This window comes from Alosa pseudoharengus, unplaced genomic scaffold (genome assembly GCF_046254945.1).
Source record: "Alosa pseudoharengus isolate Yale_2024_CS ecotype anadromous, Long Island Sound unplaced genomic scaffold, YU_APseudo_1.1 YU_APseudo_1.1_scf_20, whole genome shotgun sequence".
In the NCBI taxonomy this organism is placed as follows: Eukaryota; Metazoa; Chordata; class Actinopteri; order Clupeiformes; family Clupeidae; genus Alosa; species Alosa pseudoharengus.
Genome location: NW_027468664.1, coordinates 25,973,251 through 25,992,000, shown reverse-complemented (window position 1 = coordinate 25,992,000; position 18,750 = coordinate 25,973,251). Strand labels below are relative to the sequence as shown.

The 18,750-nt window shown below is 44.6% G+C and overlaps 1 protein-coding gene across 1 annotated transcript in view; it reads right to left on the bottom strand.

Moving 5' to 3' along the window:
- ano2b (anoctamin 2b) overlaps window positions 1-18,750 on the bottom strand; it is a 131,872-nt gene that overhangs the window by 75,676 nt on the left and 37,446 nt on the right. The window contains exons 13-15 of the mRNA XM_076297204.1: window positions 15,729-15,811; window positions 13,638-13,727; window positions 8,421-8,513 (exon numbers count right to left, since the gene is read on the bottom strand). Coding sequence (XP_076153319.1) covers window positions 8,421-8,513; window positions 13,638-13,727; window positions 15,729-15,811 — 266 coding nt within the window. The remainder of the gene's footprint in view (window positions 1-8,420; window positions 8,514-13,637; window positions 13,728-15,728; window positions 15,812-18,750) is intronic.

Genomic DNA, 18,750 nt, shown 5'->3' with positions numbered 1-18,750 from the left:
CTAAAGCCTTCACACCTAGATGAACAACTGTATCAACCCTCTCTAAAGCCTTCACACCTAGACTTTAAAATGAAAACTCATTCTAAGCTATTGTATTACAAACAGCGTATCATCAAAACATGTATCTTCTTTTGATTTGAATTTAATTTCACAATGCAATTTAACACAGTGCAATAAACAGGCCTGTGTTGCCGAAACAGTTTGTAGTTACACTTAAAGTCACCTGAAGTCCTCAAGAAACCCTTTAGAACCAAAGTATCAAATGGAACTTTTGTGGACGGCAGCCTTAAGCAGTTGGTGGGCCAAATATTCGATGGCTGTAGTTGTGTTCTGGGTGATGGATGAACTGACTCTTTGGTTATGGGAGGCGGCTGACTGACCGCTGGAAACAACCCCTGACAGTCAGAAGACCGTTGATTTATTTCTTTATAACATGTGATGCAGGAGGAATGTCCTCATTTCACTTGCCCTTCTCAACACCACACAAAGTTCCATCCCTTGAGATATGTTGGCACCAAGTGATCCTGTCCAAACAGCCCCCATACATCATTAAAATGAGCCTCATGCCTCATCCTCTTACCCACAAAATCTCTATTTTACACTATCACAGCCTGAACTTGGTAAACAACAACAGTGCTGTATCTAATTGAGGCATGTGAGAATGTAAAGCACTGCGTGAGGGATGCATGTGGGAAGAGGGGAGGGTAGTATTGGTATTTAAAGGAGAATTACAGCAATTTTTCACATACTGTGGATCTCTGTTTTTTGAGGTCATCAAGTAGCCGGTATGAAAAATGACAAAAACAATCAGTTCTACCTTGCTTGAGTTGCTGAAGCCAGCAGCTAGAGCTGCAAGACAGCGACAGCGATACACTCTGGGGGCATGATTTTATTTATTTTTTCCTATACCGACAGTACTCTGTGACCTCGACAAACGGAGATCTTTATGGGAAAAATCGCCGGAATTCTCCTTTGAGGTCACACGGCACAGGGAGGGCATTATGTTAGCGTAGTAGGGACACAACAGACCGTCCCGCAGTGAAATCCAGACCTTGAACATCTGGGTCAAGACTGACTGAGGGCGACAGAATCTGGGACGTAGAGCTAAACTTACGACAGGAAAAAGTATCACACCGCTAAACCTGTGGAGACAGAGTGAGAGAGCAGAGGGAAAGGGAGAACAGGAGAAGAGAGAGATGGAGTAAGAGAGAGAGAAGGAGAGAGGGAGGGAAGGAGGGAGAGAGAGGAGAGAGGGAGAGAGGGAGAGAAAGAAGGAGAGTGGGAGAGACAGAGGGAGGAAGGGAGAGAGAGAAGGAGAAGGGAGAGAAAGAGAGATGGAGTGGGAGAAAGAGAGAGTGAGGGAGGGAGAGAGAGAGAGAGATGGAGTGGGAGAAAGAGAGAGAGAGAGAGAGAGAGAGAGAGAGAGAGAGGGAGGGAGAGAGAGAGAGAGCTGGAGGAAGGGTAGGAGGGATTGAGGAAGAAATCAATAACCAAGACGTGCCCAAAACAAAAATTAACCTTATCTACTTAGCGGATCAACCGGTCGACCAATAGGATTGCAGCAGAGCAAATCTGACCTGCAGTGGGAGCTCTGTGCTCATCGATCATACAGTAAGCAGCTTCTCATGCCCTGGATACCACTGCCCAGGGATCACACACACACACACACACACACACACACACACACACACGTGTACACACACACACACACACACACAAACACACACAGTTAAATGTATAATTTCTTTATACAGAGAAATAATTGCAGGTCACTGTTATGCACAGATCTGGACTAGACACAGAATGCTAGACACACGACACAGACTACTCCACTTTTATCAGCCCCACGCCAAGTGATTATGAATAGAAATGGCATTGCTATCTCCAGATGGACACACTACTTATTGTGGCAGAAAGCCATGTACGCACGCACGCACGCACGCACGCACGCACGCACGCACGCACGCAAGCACACATGCACGCACACACACACACACACACACACACACACACACACACACACACACACACACACACACACACACACACACACACACACAGGCTGAAGCACTCAAATTCCTCCCTCCACTATTACCACAAGCCCACAACATTGTCAGACATCATGGTTTAATCACAAGAAATCTTCTGAGATCTGCTGAGAATACCTCCAATTTACAACCATCTGAGAGAGAAACCACAAATACTAGTACTATTCCTCGGCCAAAGTCACTCGAGGAATCCAATTTATATTGGCAATTTAGCATAAAAATGTAAATTCGAAGGAACACATATTCATTGGGTTTTACTCAATGAGTATCAATATTACAAAATGAACACTGTATAGCATCATAACAAAGAAAGCAATGCTATAGTACATGTTTCTCTCTGTCTGTCTCTGTCTCTCTCTCTCTCACACACACACACACACACACACACACACACACACCTATCAAGTCACCTCAAGGGAACTAATCCAAAACACACACACACACACACACACACACACACACACACACATCACAATTCACCTCAAAAGAACCACTCCAAAACACACACACACACACACGCACACACACACACACACACACACACACACACACACACACACACACACACACACACACACAAAGCTGGCGCAGGTCTTCCTAATCTGGGATTACAGCACTAGAGCAGTTAGCTACTGGGGGAGGCTAAGAGGCTTGTGAGCCCCGGGCCTGTAGCCATGGCGGCCTAACAGCAGACCGACCACCGCCGATTACTCGCAGCCGCACCGACGACAATGAAAACGGGGGCAACAGGCTCGCCTCGGGGACACCTAACAAGATTAGACCCGGTTGGCTGCACACCTAGCCAAACAGGTACGCTGCCAGGTGCCACAGCCATGATACTGGATATCGAGTCACGGAGCGACTCAGGCTTGGGTCTTCTCACAGCGGGCACTTTGGATTGGGTGGTCGGTGGTGGAGCGGAGAAGTGAAAGATAATGGTCTACTTGCTCTATTTTATTTGGAAGGCACACCATGAAAACAACCAACATAACAGGCCATCTGTTGAGCCTCTGCTGCCTGCCAATAGGCTTAGGTGCAAGGGCTTGGGGTCAGGGTCACATACAATTTAGGTTACATGACAAGTGGTCGAGGTGACAGTGCTGACAAGGAAGTAGGTTCTGGGAAAAAAAATAGAAAGAGAAATTTAACAATAAAAACATGAGATCAACATTTCTAATTAAAGAAACAGACTGAACCTGTAAAATGCTCAGATATTCAGTGGGTGATTATTCTTAAGGATATTCCTCTGCTACAGGGACACTCAATGACTAAGACATAATATCCACTGCCAACTGAGAGAATATCCTAACGTGAAAAAGGAAAAACATATCTAAACCTAATTCAAATCCCAGGACTGTGAGACAACAGTTAGCACACAACAGGTGAGCTAAAAACCACATTGATGGAAGCAACAACAGGTGGATCCACAACAGGTGGATCTTTTTCTACTTCTGAGGCAGGTAATTAAATTTCACTTGGTCCGACAATCCAAAGATGACCCACTGGAACAGGACACAAGAGAGAAAAAAATAATGAAAAAAAAAGACTTTGGATTCCCTGCCAGGTGGATTATGGGTATAATTACATTCCTGCCACTCAGATCATTCAGTGTCAAATCAATGTCACAACGGTAGACAAGAACAACAACCAAGATGGCATTCACAAATAAGATCACAGTCACCATTAGGAGACGCCACACTTGTCAGGTTAATGTGTGAAATTAGACAGAAAGGGCTGGTGAATCATGGGCAATCGAGGTTAAACGCAAACGGTGTGCCCTAGATGTTCCTACACCAGCTGCCCTCAATGACATTGACTGGCTAATTGAAAGCATTTGTATCAAAACAATATCATAAAAATAGGTGAGTGGAGATGGAACACCAGAGGATACGTCCTCCTCCCTTGTGCACCGTGTACCAGAAAATCTGCTTTTGATTTCTATAAAGATTAATGGCGGGGAAATTGCTCTCCCTCTCTCCTTCCCTCTATCGCTCTCTCTATCTCTGGGTCAGATTCATTCACACCTTCTCTCTGCCTTTCTTTTGCTCCTTCTTCCCCTACACCTCAACCCACACACTCTCTTCTGATCTCTCACTCTCTCTCTCTTTCTCTCTCTCACACACACACACACACACACACTCTTCTGTTTTCTCCCTCCCTCTCTAAGAAAAAAGGAAGAGAGAGAGAGAGGGAGGGAGGGATAGAGAGAGAGAGAGTGTGAGAGAGAGAAAGAGGGAGGTCAGAGGGAGAAGTGAAATAAAGAGTCAGCATCCTGAGGTGAGCGGAGGCATAGGTGGAGGCCAGAGCGGAGGCGTTGCTTTGTCCCCTGAGGGGGCAGCCACCCGACTGTAACTGATCTAATGACCTTATCCTCCACTAAACCCTCCTGCTAACAACATAACCGCACGCATGCGCACACACACACACACACACACACACACACACACACACACAGACACACACACACACAGACACACACACACACACACACACACACACACAGACACAGACACACAGACACACACACACACAGACACAGACACAGACACACACACACACACACACAGACACACAGACACACACACACACACACACACACACACACACACACACACACACACACACACACACACACACACACACACACACACACACACACACACACCTGTATAGTCACAGGCTGCATTGCTTTCTTCTGTGTTGGTTTGGGATATCCCCAACGGATCGCTTGTTTCTCAGAATCTAGACTTGTTTTTGCTGTGAAGCCCACACACACATGTATAGACAGGTGGGTGTGTAACTACACAGGCGGCATTGCTTTCTACTGTGTGTTGGTTGGGATATCCCCAACGGATCGCTTTGATCCCAACGGATCGCTCTTTCTCAGAATCTAGACTTGTTGTTTTTGCTGTGAAGCCTACACACACACACACACACACACACACACACACACACACACACACACACACACACACACACACACACACACACACACACACACACACACACACACACACACACACACACACACACCCACTCATTAACACAGATTACCCTAAGGACAGGTATTCCTGGAACTACCTCTGACAGAACAATGAAAATCCAACTCATCCCTTATCAAGATCTCAATGACTCAGCTCTCAGCTCCAGTCAAGAATCTGTAGATCTAGATCTGCGGATCACCACACACAGATTCATCATGGACTATGACATCATGGATTTCACAGAAACCTGGTTAAACAACGAGGTACCCAACAGCGCTATCAAGCTAGCAGGATGTTGCACCTTTCGAGCAAACAGAAGAGTCTGTCTGACGACCAGAGATGGGAGTTTGGGGGGTTTGGACAAAACCTGGCGCACGGACACTACCATCACCAAGAGTCACTGCTCAGCTAGCCCAGAGTATCTCATGGTTAAGTGTAGTCCTTCAGACAGACAGACAGGCAGGCAGAGAGACAGACAGGCAGACAGACAGACAGACAGACAGACACACACACACACACGAGGCTGCATCATTGATTTCTACTGTGTTGGTTTGGGATATCCCCAATGGATCGCTTAGCTGGAATCTCAGAATCTAGACTTGTTGTTTATGCTGTGAACCCTTTACACACACACACACACACACACACACACACACACACACACACACACACACACACACAATCATTAACACAGATTACCCTAAGGACAGGTTTTCCTGGAACTTCATGTGACAGAACAATGTAAATCCAACCCATCCCTCATCAAGATCTCAATGACTCAGCTCTCAGCTCCAATCAAGGATCACCACACATAGATTCACCGACAACAACCTGTCCAAAGAGCTCACTGTGGACTACAGGAAGTCAAAAGCTAACACACACACCCCCATCCTCATCAACGAGACTGAGGTGGAGCTTGTCACCAGCTTCAAGTTTCTGGGTGTCCACATCTCTGAAGACCTCTATTGGACCCTCAACACCTCCACCCTGATCAAGAAGGCTCACCAGCATCTCTTCTTCCTGAGGATACTAAAGAAGGTCTACCATTCTCCTCAGATCCTGGTGAACTTCACCCCACTCCCCTCCAGGAAGTGTTAAAGGTCTCTCCGCACCCTGACCAGAAGGACCAGAGCAAGCTTCTTCCCTACGGCTGTCACCCTAATGTACACAAACCCCCCCCCCCCCCCCCCAATCACCTGTCTGTACTGTTAATACTGCACATACACTTATTTTTACTACTCTTATAATGTTACTGTTAATACAGTTCATTGCACATACCTGTACAAACTGTACATATCTGTCTATATTGACCATACTGCATATCCATACCATCCTTACTCTCCCTACCCTGCAGTAGACCGACAAGAAAAGACTATGTACCAGGGCCCAAAGTATTGTAAAGGACTCGTCACATCCTGATCATGGACTTTTCAAAAGACTGAGGTCAGGCAAACGTCCCTGCTGCTACAAGACCAGAACAGAGAGACTGAGGAGGAGCTTCTATCCTCAAGCAATCCGTATCCCGTAACACACACAAGCCTATATAACCTTTTTTTTTTATTACACAATTACACATGGGACTGTACACACACTGCACTTTTCATTCTCTCTTGCTATTTATTAAAATATTTCTTGATTTTTCTTTCTTCACACTTGCACAGAAAAAGCTGAACACCAAAAGAAAATTTCACTAAATGCTTTACGTTAGTATTGCTATGTATGTGACAAATAAACCTCCTTGTATCCTTGTATCCTTATTGATTCTGCTCTTATAATGTTACTGTTAATACACTGCACATAACCCTACTGTGAACCATGCCACTTGTATAATGTATACTGGACTATACTGTATGTCGTATACTGTTTACACTGCATTACCTGTCTATACTGTTCACATTGCACTCTTCTACTTTTTTGCACTTCTGGTTAGACGCTAACTGCATTTTGTTGTCTCTGTACTTATACTCTGCATAATGACAATGAAGTTGAATCTAATCTAATCTAATCATCTAATCTGATCTAATCTAGAAGCAGTACATTTGAACACATTGAAACGAATCCACAAAGACATAAAGGCATTGGCGGACAACCTGTGCTGGACAGCTTTGTCCCCTGTTGCTCACTCGACTGTGTCATTTAAAAATAACAAAAGTTTTGTTTCAGGGCACCAGCCAAAAGTCTGTGAATTGGAGCAGCACTTCTGTCTTTGGAGGACACTACAACCCTTAAGTGCTGGAAATATCCCCCCCCCCCCTCCGGGAGAGTGTCAGCTGCATATATGTGTGTGCAAGGGCTACCTACCACCACCCCACCCCCCTCCCCACACACCCCTCCATAGTCCCCCATCCTTGAAAAGAAAAGAGTGCCCAGGAGATTCATGAAAGAGTGTGAGACCACATGGTCTATCAGAGGTACACTCTTAGAGAGAAAATCTATCTGCTATCGGAATGTCATGTGAATGAGCACAGTATTCTTAGAACAGAACTCCTGACATAAATCTAGAACGTATTTGCATGACTTCAAGGATTCTTTTTTTTTCTGACACTGAAACAAGTAGAACTTTTAAGAGTTTTACTTTGGGGCACTTCTGTTGTTTTAAAATGTGCTAAATTTGATAAATGAATGAGACTGAACTTGACTTGACCTGAGCCTTGAAGGTGAAGCATCACAGCAATTGAAGTAGAATTAGGGATTCTAAAATAGGAGTCAGTGAGTCCACCTAACTATATTGATAGGTCAGGCTGTTTATCCACAAGCCTTTTGTTGATGGTGACAGAGAAATAGGATTAGAATCTGGGCTTGAATTGGACATGTCTAACGGTTAGCTCTGTAGCTGGCAGATTCAGTAAGGGAGACAGGGTTAGCTTAAGGTCACTTGGTTGACAAGTAATTGAGACTTGGAGCCAGTTAAGAGGCACCTGATAGTTCATAAATTATGCACACACTGTTCTTACAGTGTTTAAAGCAACCTGATTTTGTTCTCTCTCTCTCTCTCTCACTCTCTCTCTCTTTCTCTCTCTCTCTAAGAGTGTAGCCAGGAGAAAAGAAGGAGGACACAACACCCACCCATCTGCATGCTTTCCAAGTGCAGGACCCCTCTCTTTGTTCTTCTCCTTCAGACTACAAGCACCGATTCATATCAGGTGGACAAAGCAGCTACTGTAGCTCCAGAGTCCAGCTAGTTTGCCTGTCATTCTCCCTCTGTTGTGTCAGATCTTAGAACTCAGACCTTAGAACATCCTCCCTCTGACACCAGAGGGGGAGAGAGGAGGAGCAGAGAAGAAGGCACAAAGAGGAGGAGGAAGATAAGGAGGAGGAGGAGAAATTGAGCAGAGATTGTGGCGCTCAGGCAGACAGCAGGAGAGCGCCAGGGAGGAAGGAGCGTTACCGTGACTCCCGTTGCCGTGGCGAACAGCAGCCCCCGTCTCCACTTGGTGTCCAAACCGGCCTCCCCCCCACACTCCTCCACTGACCTGTTAGGCTAGGGACACACAGGGCAGACTGGGTCAGAGATGGAGAGAGAGAGAGAGAGGAGGAGAGGAGGGGAGGAGGGGGGGGTGACAGGGGAAGAGGGAGAGAGAGAAGCACAAATGGAGGTGTGGGAGAGAGGGGGAGAGAGCAGAGACTGAGAGAGAGCGAGAGATAGAGACAGTGAGCGAGCGAAAGAGAGAGAAAGAGAGAGACACAGCGAGGAGAGACAGCGAGTGAGAGAGAGAGAGACAGGAGCACAAATTGAGGTGTGGGGGTTAGACAGACAAACAGATTTGGAGGCAAATACACACCAGGCACCAGTAAGCCATGAAGCCTGAGGTAATGCCAGGCTTCTAGTCCTTGGACCAACATGCCCCAATGGCACAGTGCAGATGCACGCACACGGGCAAGCAAGCACACACGCAAGCACACACACACACACACACACACACACACACACACACACACACACACACACACACACACTAAATAAACCTGGGAGCTGTGGTCCAGTGGTTACATGGATTTTGTGTAATTTCCTGCTCTGACAACCTCCCCGTTCCACACACACACAAACACACACACACACACACACACCTCCAGGAGTCTGACCAAAAAGCAACAACAAATTTTGAACCGAGAAGAGTTGAGAACATGTCAGCCATGGGTTTGGTTGCTGAGCACAATAACATCATATCAGCGCCCCCCCCCCCACCATCACCACCACCACCACCATCAACACACACACATCACCACCACCATCAACACAAACACACACACACACCTCCATCAACACAAACACACCACCATCACCACCACCATCAACACACACACACACACACACACACACACACACCATCACCACCACCATCAACACACACACACACACACACACACACACACACACCACCACCACCACCATCATCAACACACACACACACCACCACCATCATCAACACACACACACACACACCACCATCACCACCACCATCAACACACACACACACACACATACACACCACCATCACCACCACCATCAACACACACACACACACACACACACCACCACCACCACCATCAACACACACACACACACACACACACACACACCACCACCACCACCATCATCAACACACACACACACCACCACCATCATCAACACACACACACACACACCACCATCACCACCACCATCAACACACACACACACACACATACACACCACCATCACCACCACCATCAACACACACACACACACACACACACCACCACCACCACCATCAACACACACACACACACACACACACAGACACACACCACCACCATCATCAACACACACACACACACACACACACACACACACACAGACACACACACACCACCATCAAAACACACACACACACACACACCACCATCATCATCAACACACACACACACACACACACACAGACACACACCACCACCATCATCAACACACACACACACACACACACACACACACACAGACACACACACACCACCATCAAAACACACACACACACCACCATCATCATCAACACACACACACACACACACCACCACCACATTCAGACACACATACTTACAACTTTTTCTTCCATATCACCCTTCAAAACAAACTAAAGGCAAAATTTCTACAAAATGTGTTGTCTTGTAATTAGGAGTCTTGACGGAGACTCTGGGTTAATAGGCTACTACACAACTGACCAATGGCAGGGGGTCAGACACCACATGATCCTGCACTTGAAGAAATCAGTTGAATAGCGGTTTGGCTGTTTGCTTTAATGTTGTGACAGACCACCACTCTCTATATGTTACTCATTTAAAGCTTGGCAAAGCTGAACAAAGCACTGGCTGCTGCTGGAGGACTTCTGAAGGTTTATTGATTTATTTTACCCATAAATAAAATCTCCCTCCGCCGATCTAAATCACTTAAATCCTGACAAAAATAAAAGTTCAATATGCTGACAGTGATCTAAAACTGCCCCCTGATCGATTGCACTTGTCAAGTTTCTCAGCGTTGAACGGAGAACTATCTGAAGAATCTAGACAGAATGTGGTCTGAAGTAGCGAAGCTGTCTGACTTTTTGGGATATTTTGGTCCAGTCAAAGGAAGGGAGCAGAACAGCAGTGGTTGTAAAAGGATAAAGTGCCTCAATGAAGCCTAAAGGGGAGTATGACATTGTCCTAGAAAGCGAGTGCCACTTTGACCCCAATTACGCTCAAGAGCGAGAGAAGGTGGCAGCCTGGCAGGTAAAAACTGTGTCCTGTGAAGGAAATCAGACCACATCCTCCTCAAATCAGACAGTTTAGACACATTTGATAAGGGTTACTTGCTTATCCAGTATCAATTTAGTGTGTTTGACCAAAGATTTACTGCATGTGTTTCCATGAAAAAGAGAGATAATCAGAGGTCTATCTGAATATAAAAAATAATCATAAAACAGGAAGCAGGGATATTATGCTCTACCCAAAATAAATAAATCAATTGACTAATGAAAGTGGAAAGAAAAGTGTCTTTGATCTGGACTTTTCTTTGCCGTTTTCCACTAGATTATACAGTATGTTACAAAATGAAATAAATGTGAACTGATGGCAAAGGGGCAGATTATAAGAGATACGGCTTGGCATAATTTTCAACCATTTGTGCACACTAACTTGAAAATTGAAAGCAGCATTATGGTCATTATATGGCATTATGGTGAAAAGGCTGAATTTTGGTCTAAAACTAGTAATCTAATGACCTAAAAGCGTTCAAAAACACAACAGCTGATCCAGTTTGCACTGATGAAAATGTGCTTGCATGCTAACTAATGTCTTTTGGAGATATTACAGTGGATGCTGTTCTGTAAAAGGCTTTTTAAAAAATAATTCTGCAGGGTGTTCCACACCAAACCACAGAACTACACAGTACAAACCAAAGATTCTAGAGCGGAGCTCTGTTCTAGAATCGTTGGTACAAACCCTGCATGATGAGTGATAATGATAAATGTGTTTGTCTGTCCTTGATCCTATTCCGCATACCATCAAACTTAATTGATTATGCCAGAAGTAAACGATTATTACACATTGCAGTTTCAAGCTGAGAGAGAGAAATAGATATGTCTCACTCTAAAGTGTTATCCATCCTAAAGGCAGAAGAGACCTTTCTGTCCTGTACATTTTAACGAAACAGAGCGGTCATTCAACACAAGAATACCACTCTTTCCTTTCTTCTTCATATGACTCTAGGGGTATATACTAGGGGTGTGAATCTCTCATGTAAAAGACGATACGATTCGCATCTAGATACATGGGCACGATTCGATACAAGAAAAGATACATGTTCATAAAAAACGATTCAGTACGATTCGATGCGATTCGATGCAATTTGATGCAGTTCAAGAATGGAAAGCATTCTGAAAGATTTTTTATCATTAGCTCAAGGTGCACATTAATTTTATATTATCAGTTATCATGGTCATGGTTGTCAATTAGGCAAAAAAATGTGTGAATATGATTATCTAAACTTTGTTTGAGGTTTGTTTCATTTACTGTACTTTATTGAAAAGAATAGTCTACATTTCAGTGAAACACAGCAGCCAAATACAACATATTTTTTTTATAGACTTTATAGATTTTATAGAGTTATATCTGATTGTTTTCATGGAGCTGTAGCCTTGTTGAGGTAAGACAACACCGAAATAAAATAAAAAAGGCTTAAGACACTCTTGGCCTTTTCTCATATAGTCTACAAGAATAAAATAGGCCTACATATCAATGAACTCTCTGGGTTTATTTTGTTCCAACGGTAGACCTAATGCAGAAACCTATAATGCCACAAATCTGAGTGAATATGAACAAAATAATTGGCTAATAATTTGTGCATCGTTTTAGCAAGGGCCAAATTATTATTTAATCCCTTCATCAAACGTAAGGCTATACTCTACAGACTATCGTTGCTGTTTAGTGTTTAATTTTGCGCTGGATTTTGAAAAAACTGTAAAACAAACGACAGAGTGCGAGTTGTCATGTGCTTAAGTTGCAGTAGATGTAGATGTAACTTTGGGCAATGAATGTAGCCAAAAACGAACTGCATTACCCACAATTCCGTGCCACGTATAGTTTCAAAACCGGACGTGGGATGAACGCGCTGCTTGGAACGTAAATGAGAGTCTGAGCATGAAGAAAAGGTTGTGAACCGATTCGTAACAAGTAAATCGATGTAACGACCGGTTCATTTCAGTTTTATTCCGATACGGGGCTTCACGTATCGTTGTCGTATCTTACACGTTAAAAACGGATACCGATACGTATCGGTTAATCTTTACACCCCTAGTATATACTATAATATACTACTATAAACTATATTTTTTCTTCCAAATTGAACTCATGAGGTTGGAATGACCACTTTTACAAAGAAAGTGATTCCAGAGAGTCTTTTATACACTCAAGTTCTTTTTAAGATGGTCCAGTCCTCCTCATATTTCCTGCATGTCTTTCTTCCTCTCGTCCGTCTCAGCTTACATGATCACACATGGGGAACATTTCCGAACAATATTTCTGGGGAATCACATGACGATACCTCATGTTCTGACTGGATTGCAATAAATTGTGTACTGGTGATGATTGAAGTCCTCCAGATTAAAATGCATTGCTCAATACAGACAAGGTGTTCATTATCAATGGAAGGACATCAATCAAATCAATGTCAACAGGAAAGAGTCCAGACAACATCACTTTGCACTATCGCTCTGACTGTTCACATCTACGCTGTCAGCCATCTGTGGATTATTCTGCAATATTTTGAAAAAATCACAAAAAAATAACTATGAAGTCTTCAGAAGTTTTTTGTTGAAATTCAGTCTCTGTAATTGTTGACTGATTCATGATCACCTCTACCAAACCTATCCAAACGCCTAACCCCGACATTAACCATAAACTCTATTTCACAGAGTTTCAACACGCAATCTGAACATCTGTAAATAGTCTACAGGGGACCATGAAAATAAAGCATGACAAACAGTGTTGATAGTTTTTGTGAGTCCAACTTGGTTTTGGTTCTTCTACAGGGGACCATCAAAATAAAGTATGGCAGAACAGTGTTGATAGTTTTTGTTTGTTTGTTTGTTCCAACCTCATTTTTGTTCTTCTTTTTCATCTTCTTCTTCCTCTGCCGCTGCCTCTTCTGGAGAAGGACGGTTTCGTATTTGGGCCTTGGGTGTTCCTATGAATACATACAGACAGGAGAGAGAGGGAGGGAGGGAGAGAGGGAAAGAGAGAGAAGGAGGGAAAGGGAGAGGGAGAGAGACAGAGACAGAGACAGAGAGAGAGAGAGTCACTACAGATTGCTCTTGTAGTGTCCTAAATGGTCTGAAGACTTTTTTGAGGAGACGATCACTACTGGAAAGGGACAGACAAAAATAACCGAAGGACCAACGAGGGGCTGAAATCTGGGCTGTCGTGTTGAAAGAAGTCTTGGGGTCACTGCCACCAAAAAAATAAAATAAAATAAATAAACAGAAACATAAATCTAACCTGAGCTCCATCCTTGATAGAAAGATGCCATTTCAGGTGGAAATAGGCAATAGCTTGTGACAACATCCTCCTACTGAGGGGTCACTGCAGTGTAATGCAAACACTGGTTCAGAAAGTACTGTGGTGGTTTTGGGATGAGACAAGTATGAGATGACATGGGAATTTGGGTGGTAGCTGAACTTTTTGGAACTCAGCTGTTGAAACCAGGCTAAGTATCACTGTGTGTGTTTGGCCAAGTGGTAACTTGCATAATCCTCTCAGCCCTATTAATTCAGCATTAGTACACAAATCTTGTCAACAACCATAACCCAGAACCCTCTTTCTAACCTCAAATGGGGTTGGTGAGGGCGACGGTAGCATAGTGGCCAGGAAGGAATTACATTGGATGGGCAAGATATGGGGCTTTCTAAAACTGATAGTTCCGGTCCTTGATTGTTGATGAGGTTATTATGGGATGGTTGTCAGGTTGTGTCTGGTGCTGTTGTAGGTGTTATATGGGATGGTAACCCAGCTGAGTGTGGTAATATAGTGGTTATCATATTAAGGTTGCCCAGTTTAGTGTGCTGTTTTAGGTGTTATTATGGGGTGGTTTTCTAGTCGAGTGTGATAATATAGTGGCTATTATGAGACGGTTGCCCAGTTGAGTGTGCGGTTTTATGTGTTATTATGGGATGGTAGCCCACCCAGCAGAGAGTGGTCCTGCTGGGGTTATTTTGGGATGGTTGTCTGGTTGAGTGTGCTGTTTTAGGTGTTATTATGGGATGGTTGTCAGGTTGTGTGTGGTGTTGTTGGAGTATTATGGAATGGTTGTCAGGTTGTGTGTAGTGTTGTTGTTAGGGGGTATTATGAGATGGCTGTCAGGTTGTAAGTGTGGTGCTGTTGTAAGGGGTGTTACGGGATGGTGGTTGTCAGGTTGTGTGTGATGCTGTTGTAAGGCTTATAATGGGATGGTTGCCAGGTTGTGTGTCGTGTTGTTGGGGTTATTATGGGTTGGTTGTCGGGTTGTGTGTGGTTGTGACGGTCTAGCTACGACCGCACATGACTGGTGACCTGTCGGCACTCGTCTGCTACGCATCAGCTGATATTTGCGCGCAAACACACAGACACACAACACGTACACTCATACATGGGCCATTGCTATGTGGCTAGCACTTTTAAGATGTGTAAGAAACGACACAAGACGGAGCGTTTATTGTTTGTCTGAATTATACGCATAAGCTTGAATGTTTGTCAACCGATAGCTACTATGTTGAGTGTTTTGTTGTTGGGGTTATTATGGGATGGTTGCCCAGTTAAGTGTTTTGTTGTTGGGGTTATTATGGGATGGTTGTGAGGTTGTGTGTGGTGTTGTTGGGGTTATTATGGGATGGTTGTGAGGTTGTGTGTGGTGTTGTTGGGGTTATTATGGGATGGTTGTCAGGTTGTGTGTGGTGTTGTTGGGGTTAATATGGGATGGTTGTCAGTTTGTGTGTGGTGCTGTTGTAAGGGATATTATGGGATGGTTGTCAGGTTGTGTGTGGTGCTGTTGAGGTTATTATGGGATGGTTGCCCAGTTGAGTGTTTTGTTGTGAGGGGTATTAAGGGATGGTTGTCAGGTGGTGTGTGGTTTTATTGCGGTTATTATGAGATGGTTGTCAGGTTGTGTGTGGTGCTGTTGTAAGCGGTATTGTGATACGGGTTTCTCACTCACCTCCTCCTCTTCCATGCCAGTCAGGTCCCAGCTGTGGTTCAGGCTAATCTGTCTGCGCTTCCACTGTTCCAGAAACATGACCACTAGGGGTGTACACAAACACAAACACACACACACACACACACACACACACACACACACACACACACACACACACACACACACACACACACACACGTAAAGACATTTATGCATACACACACACACATAAAGGCATTTATGCATACACACACACATGTAAAGGCATGTATGCATACACAAACACCTACTGTAAAATATAAAATATGTGCCCACACGGAGGCACACACACACACACACACACACACACACACACACACACACACACACACACGTAAAGGTCTATTTGCACATAAAGATGCATACAGACCTACACAAGACACACAGACACACAGACACACAGAGCTTTTGATTATTTTAACCCATGCAGTATTGATTGGCATTTTGTTTACAGTGATGAATAGAAGTGGTGTTAGATTTAGAGTGATGGTCTCGGCCCTTTCATGGTCGTCAAATGACATTCAGTGTAGCCTACAGTTCAGGCTCAGTTGACAGTTTGCTGTCACACACACACACACTCAAAGTTTGCTGTCCATTACATAATGAACCATTACAGTGTGTATAGTGTTACCGGAAACTTTTTTATTTTTTTTTCATGCTCCAAAGTGCCAAAAACTTAAGCACATCAAGTGTCCCTGATGCTTGATTGAGTTACAGCAAACCTCAGAGGGAACACTTCCAAAAAACAGACTCTCATCCATATGTACGCGTCATCCTGCCATCACAAAGGTACCCCAATGAAATTTAAAGCCATGGCTTCTGATTAAAATTCAGTCCAAACATCCAAACACAGCGTGACAAAGCACATCACACACAGAACCTTCTAGAAAGACCAGAATGATCACAGTCCGTCCGGTACGATACCGTGTACCCCAGGCAGAGGACAATCATGAATACATAATGGGCTGCCCGGTTCTTCAGTGGAGGTCCCGCTATGAGTAATAATGCATTGGCCCTCTCTCAACGGCACAGGTGAGTGAAAGACAAGATGCTGTCATCCCACCCGGGGGGGGGGCAAGAGAAAAGGGGGGTGAGAGAGAGAGCGAGAGGGGGATGGAGAGGGAGGGAGGGAGGTAGAGAGAGAGAGGGAGATAGAGATGGAGGGTGTAAGAGGAGAGGATGGGAGCAAGGAGAGAGAGGAGAAAGAAAGAGAAAGAGAAGAGGAGGAAGCGGAGGGAGCGAAAGTGAGAGAGAGACAAAGCAAGCATCAGGCCATGCCACAACCGCTCAATCCCACGCCAAGTACTGACAGCAGCAGAAACACAATAACCCTGCCCATTCAGACAGCCAGAGAGAGAGAGGGGGGGGGGAGGAGGTAGACAGCAACAGATAGATAGCTAGATAGATAGATTGTGGGGCAGCCGTGGCCTACTGGTTAGCGCTTCGGACTTGTAACCGGAGGGTTGCCGGTTCGAACCCCGACCAGTAGGCACGGCTGAAGTGCCCTTGAGCAAGGCACCTAACCCCTCACTGTTCCCCGAGCGCCGCTGTTGTTGCAGGCAGCTCACTGCGCCGGGATTAGTGTATAAGTATAAGTATATATACTCTTTTGAGGGAAATTTGGTGTCTGCATTTATCCCAATCCGTGAATTAGTGAAACACACTCAGCACACAGTGAACACAATCTGATTGTTGCTGATAGATACTGTAGATAGATAGACAGATAGATAGATGGAGGGAGAGACAGGGAGAGATTGAAGAGCATAGCCGAGAGATCTCCGGACAGCTTGGGCTCTCTGCACCACTCCTCCTTTCTCACCATTTCCCTCCATCCATCTTACCCATCACACCATCCAATCTATTTAGAGTTGTGCTATATCTTCACATACTGTGATCTTTCTTCTATATCGTAAGAATTGTTCAGATAGCGATATTGGCCATATAATTGCACAAGGATAATTTGCATAGCTTTGTGATCAATTGCACATATTTCCATATGCAAACAGGTGCCCATTGACCTGCTCTCAACTCTCAACCTCAAGCCCCCTACCCCCCCCCCCCCACCTTGTCCACCCTCCTTCCTGATGTACCTCTGCTGTAAGCTTGCCGCACCACAGCAGGACCAATACGTTGGACAGGTACACAGGCAACAGGTACACAGGCAACAGGTACACAGGCAACAGGTATGCAGGCCTCAAGTTGCTCAATTGCTCAAGTTCATGAAGAGGGGAGAGTAATGCGTTGTCTACTGGCAGGGCATGCGTAAGACAATACAGGCAGGAGAGAGGCTATCAGACGCCTCCAAAACACACAATATCAGGCTCTGATGAAAGTAATTATCAACCATGCATGTAGTGTAGACTGTGTGAAAGAGTATACTTTCACCATCATGTCGGTCTAAAGACTGGGATACTGTATGCTCAACTCAAGTATCCACTCACACTACAACAGAGAGACAGCCAGACAGGCAGGGCTGGTTTAAATTCATGCATGTGTCGTTTGGCTCAACCATATGATCTGTATAGATTCTGTGCAGATGTAGATAAGAAATAAAGAAATGAAGAGAATGAATGAGGAAAGAAAGAAAGAGAGACAAAAGATAGTGAAAGTAAAAAAAGAAAGTAAGAAAGAAAGAAAGACAAACAGAGAAAGGTGATCAGAAAGAGTGAATGGGTGGCAGATGAAGAACGATAGAAGGAGCGAGAGAGAAAGAGCACGACAGAGAAAGAAAGAAGAAAGAGAGAGAGATAGAGATAGAGAGTGTGGACAGACATACCGATACACACAGACACTGAGACTGAAAGGAAGACCAGCTGAGAGCCTTGAGGTAAGTGAGGCTCGTCTTACAGGCAGGTACAAAACAGGTGCGTGCAAAAGGTGATAAGGTGATATGGTGATGCCCTGGTCTGTCCCTATCCCTCCCTACAAGTTTAACTTAAAGGAACATGCTAACACAAGTAATAGGCTAACTGGTGTAACCCACTTCCAATGCCAGACTGGGCAT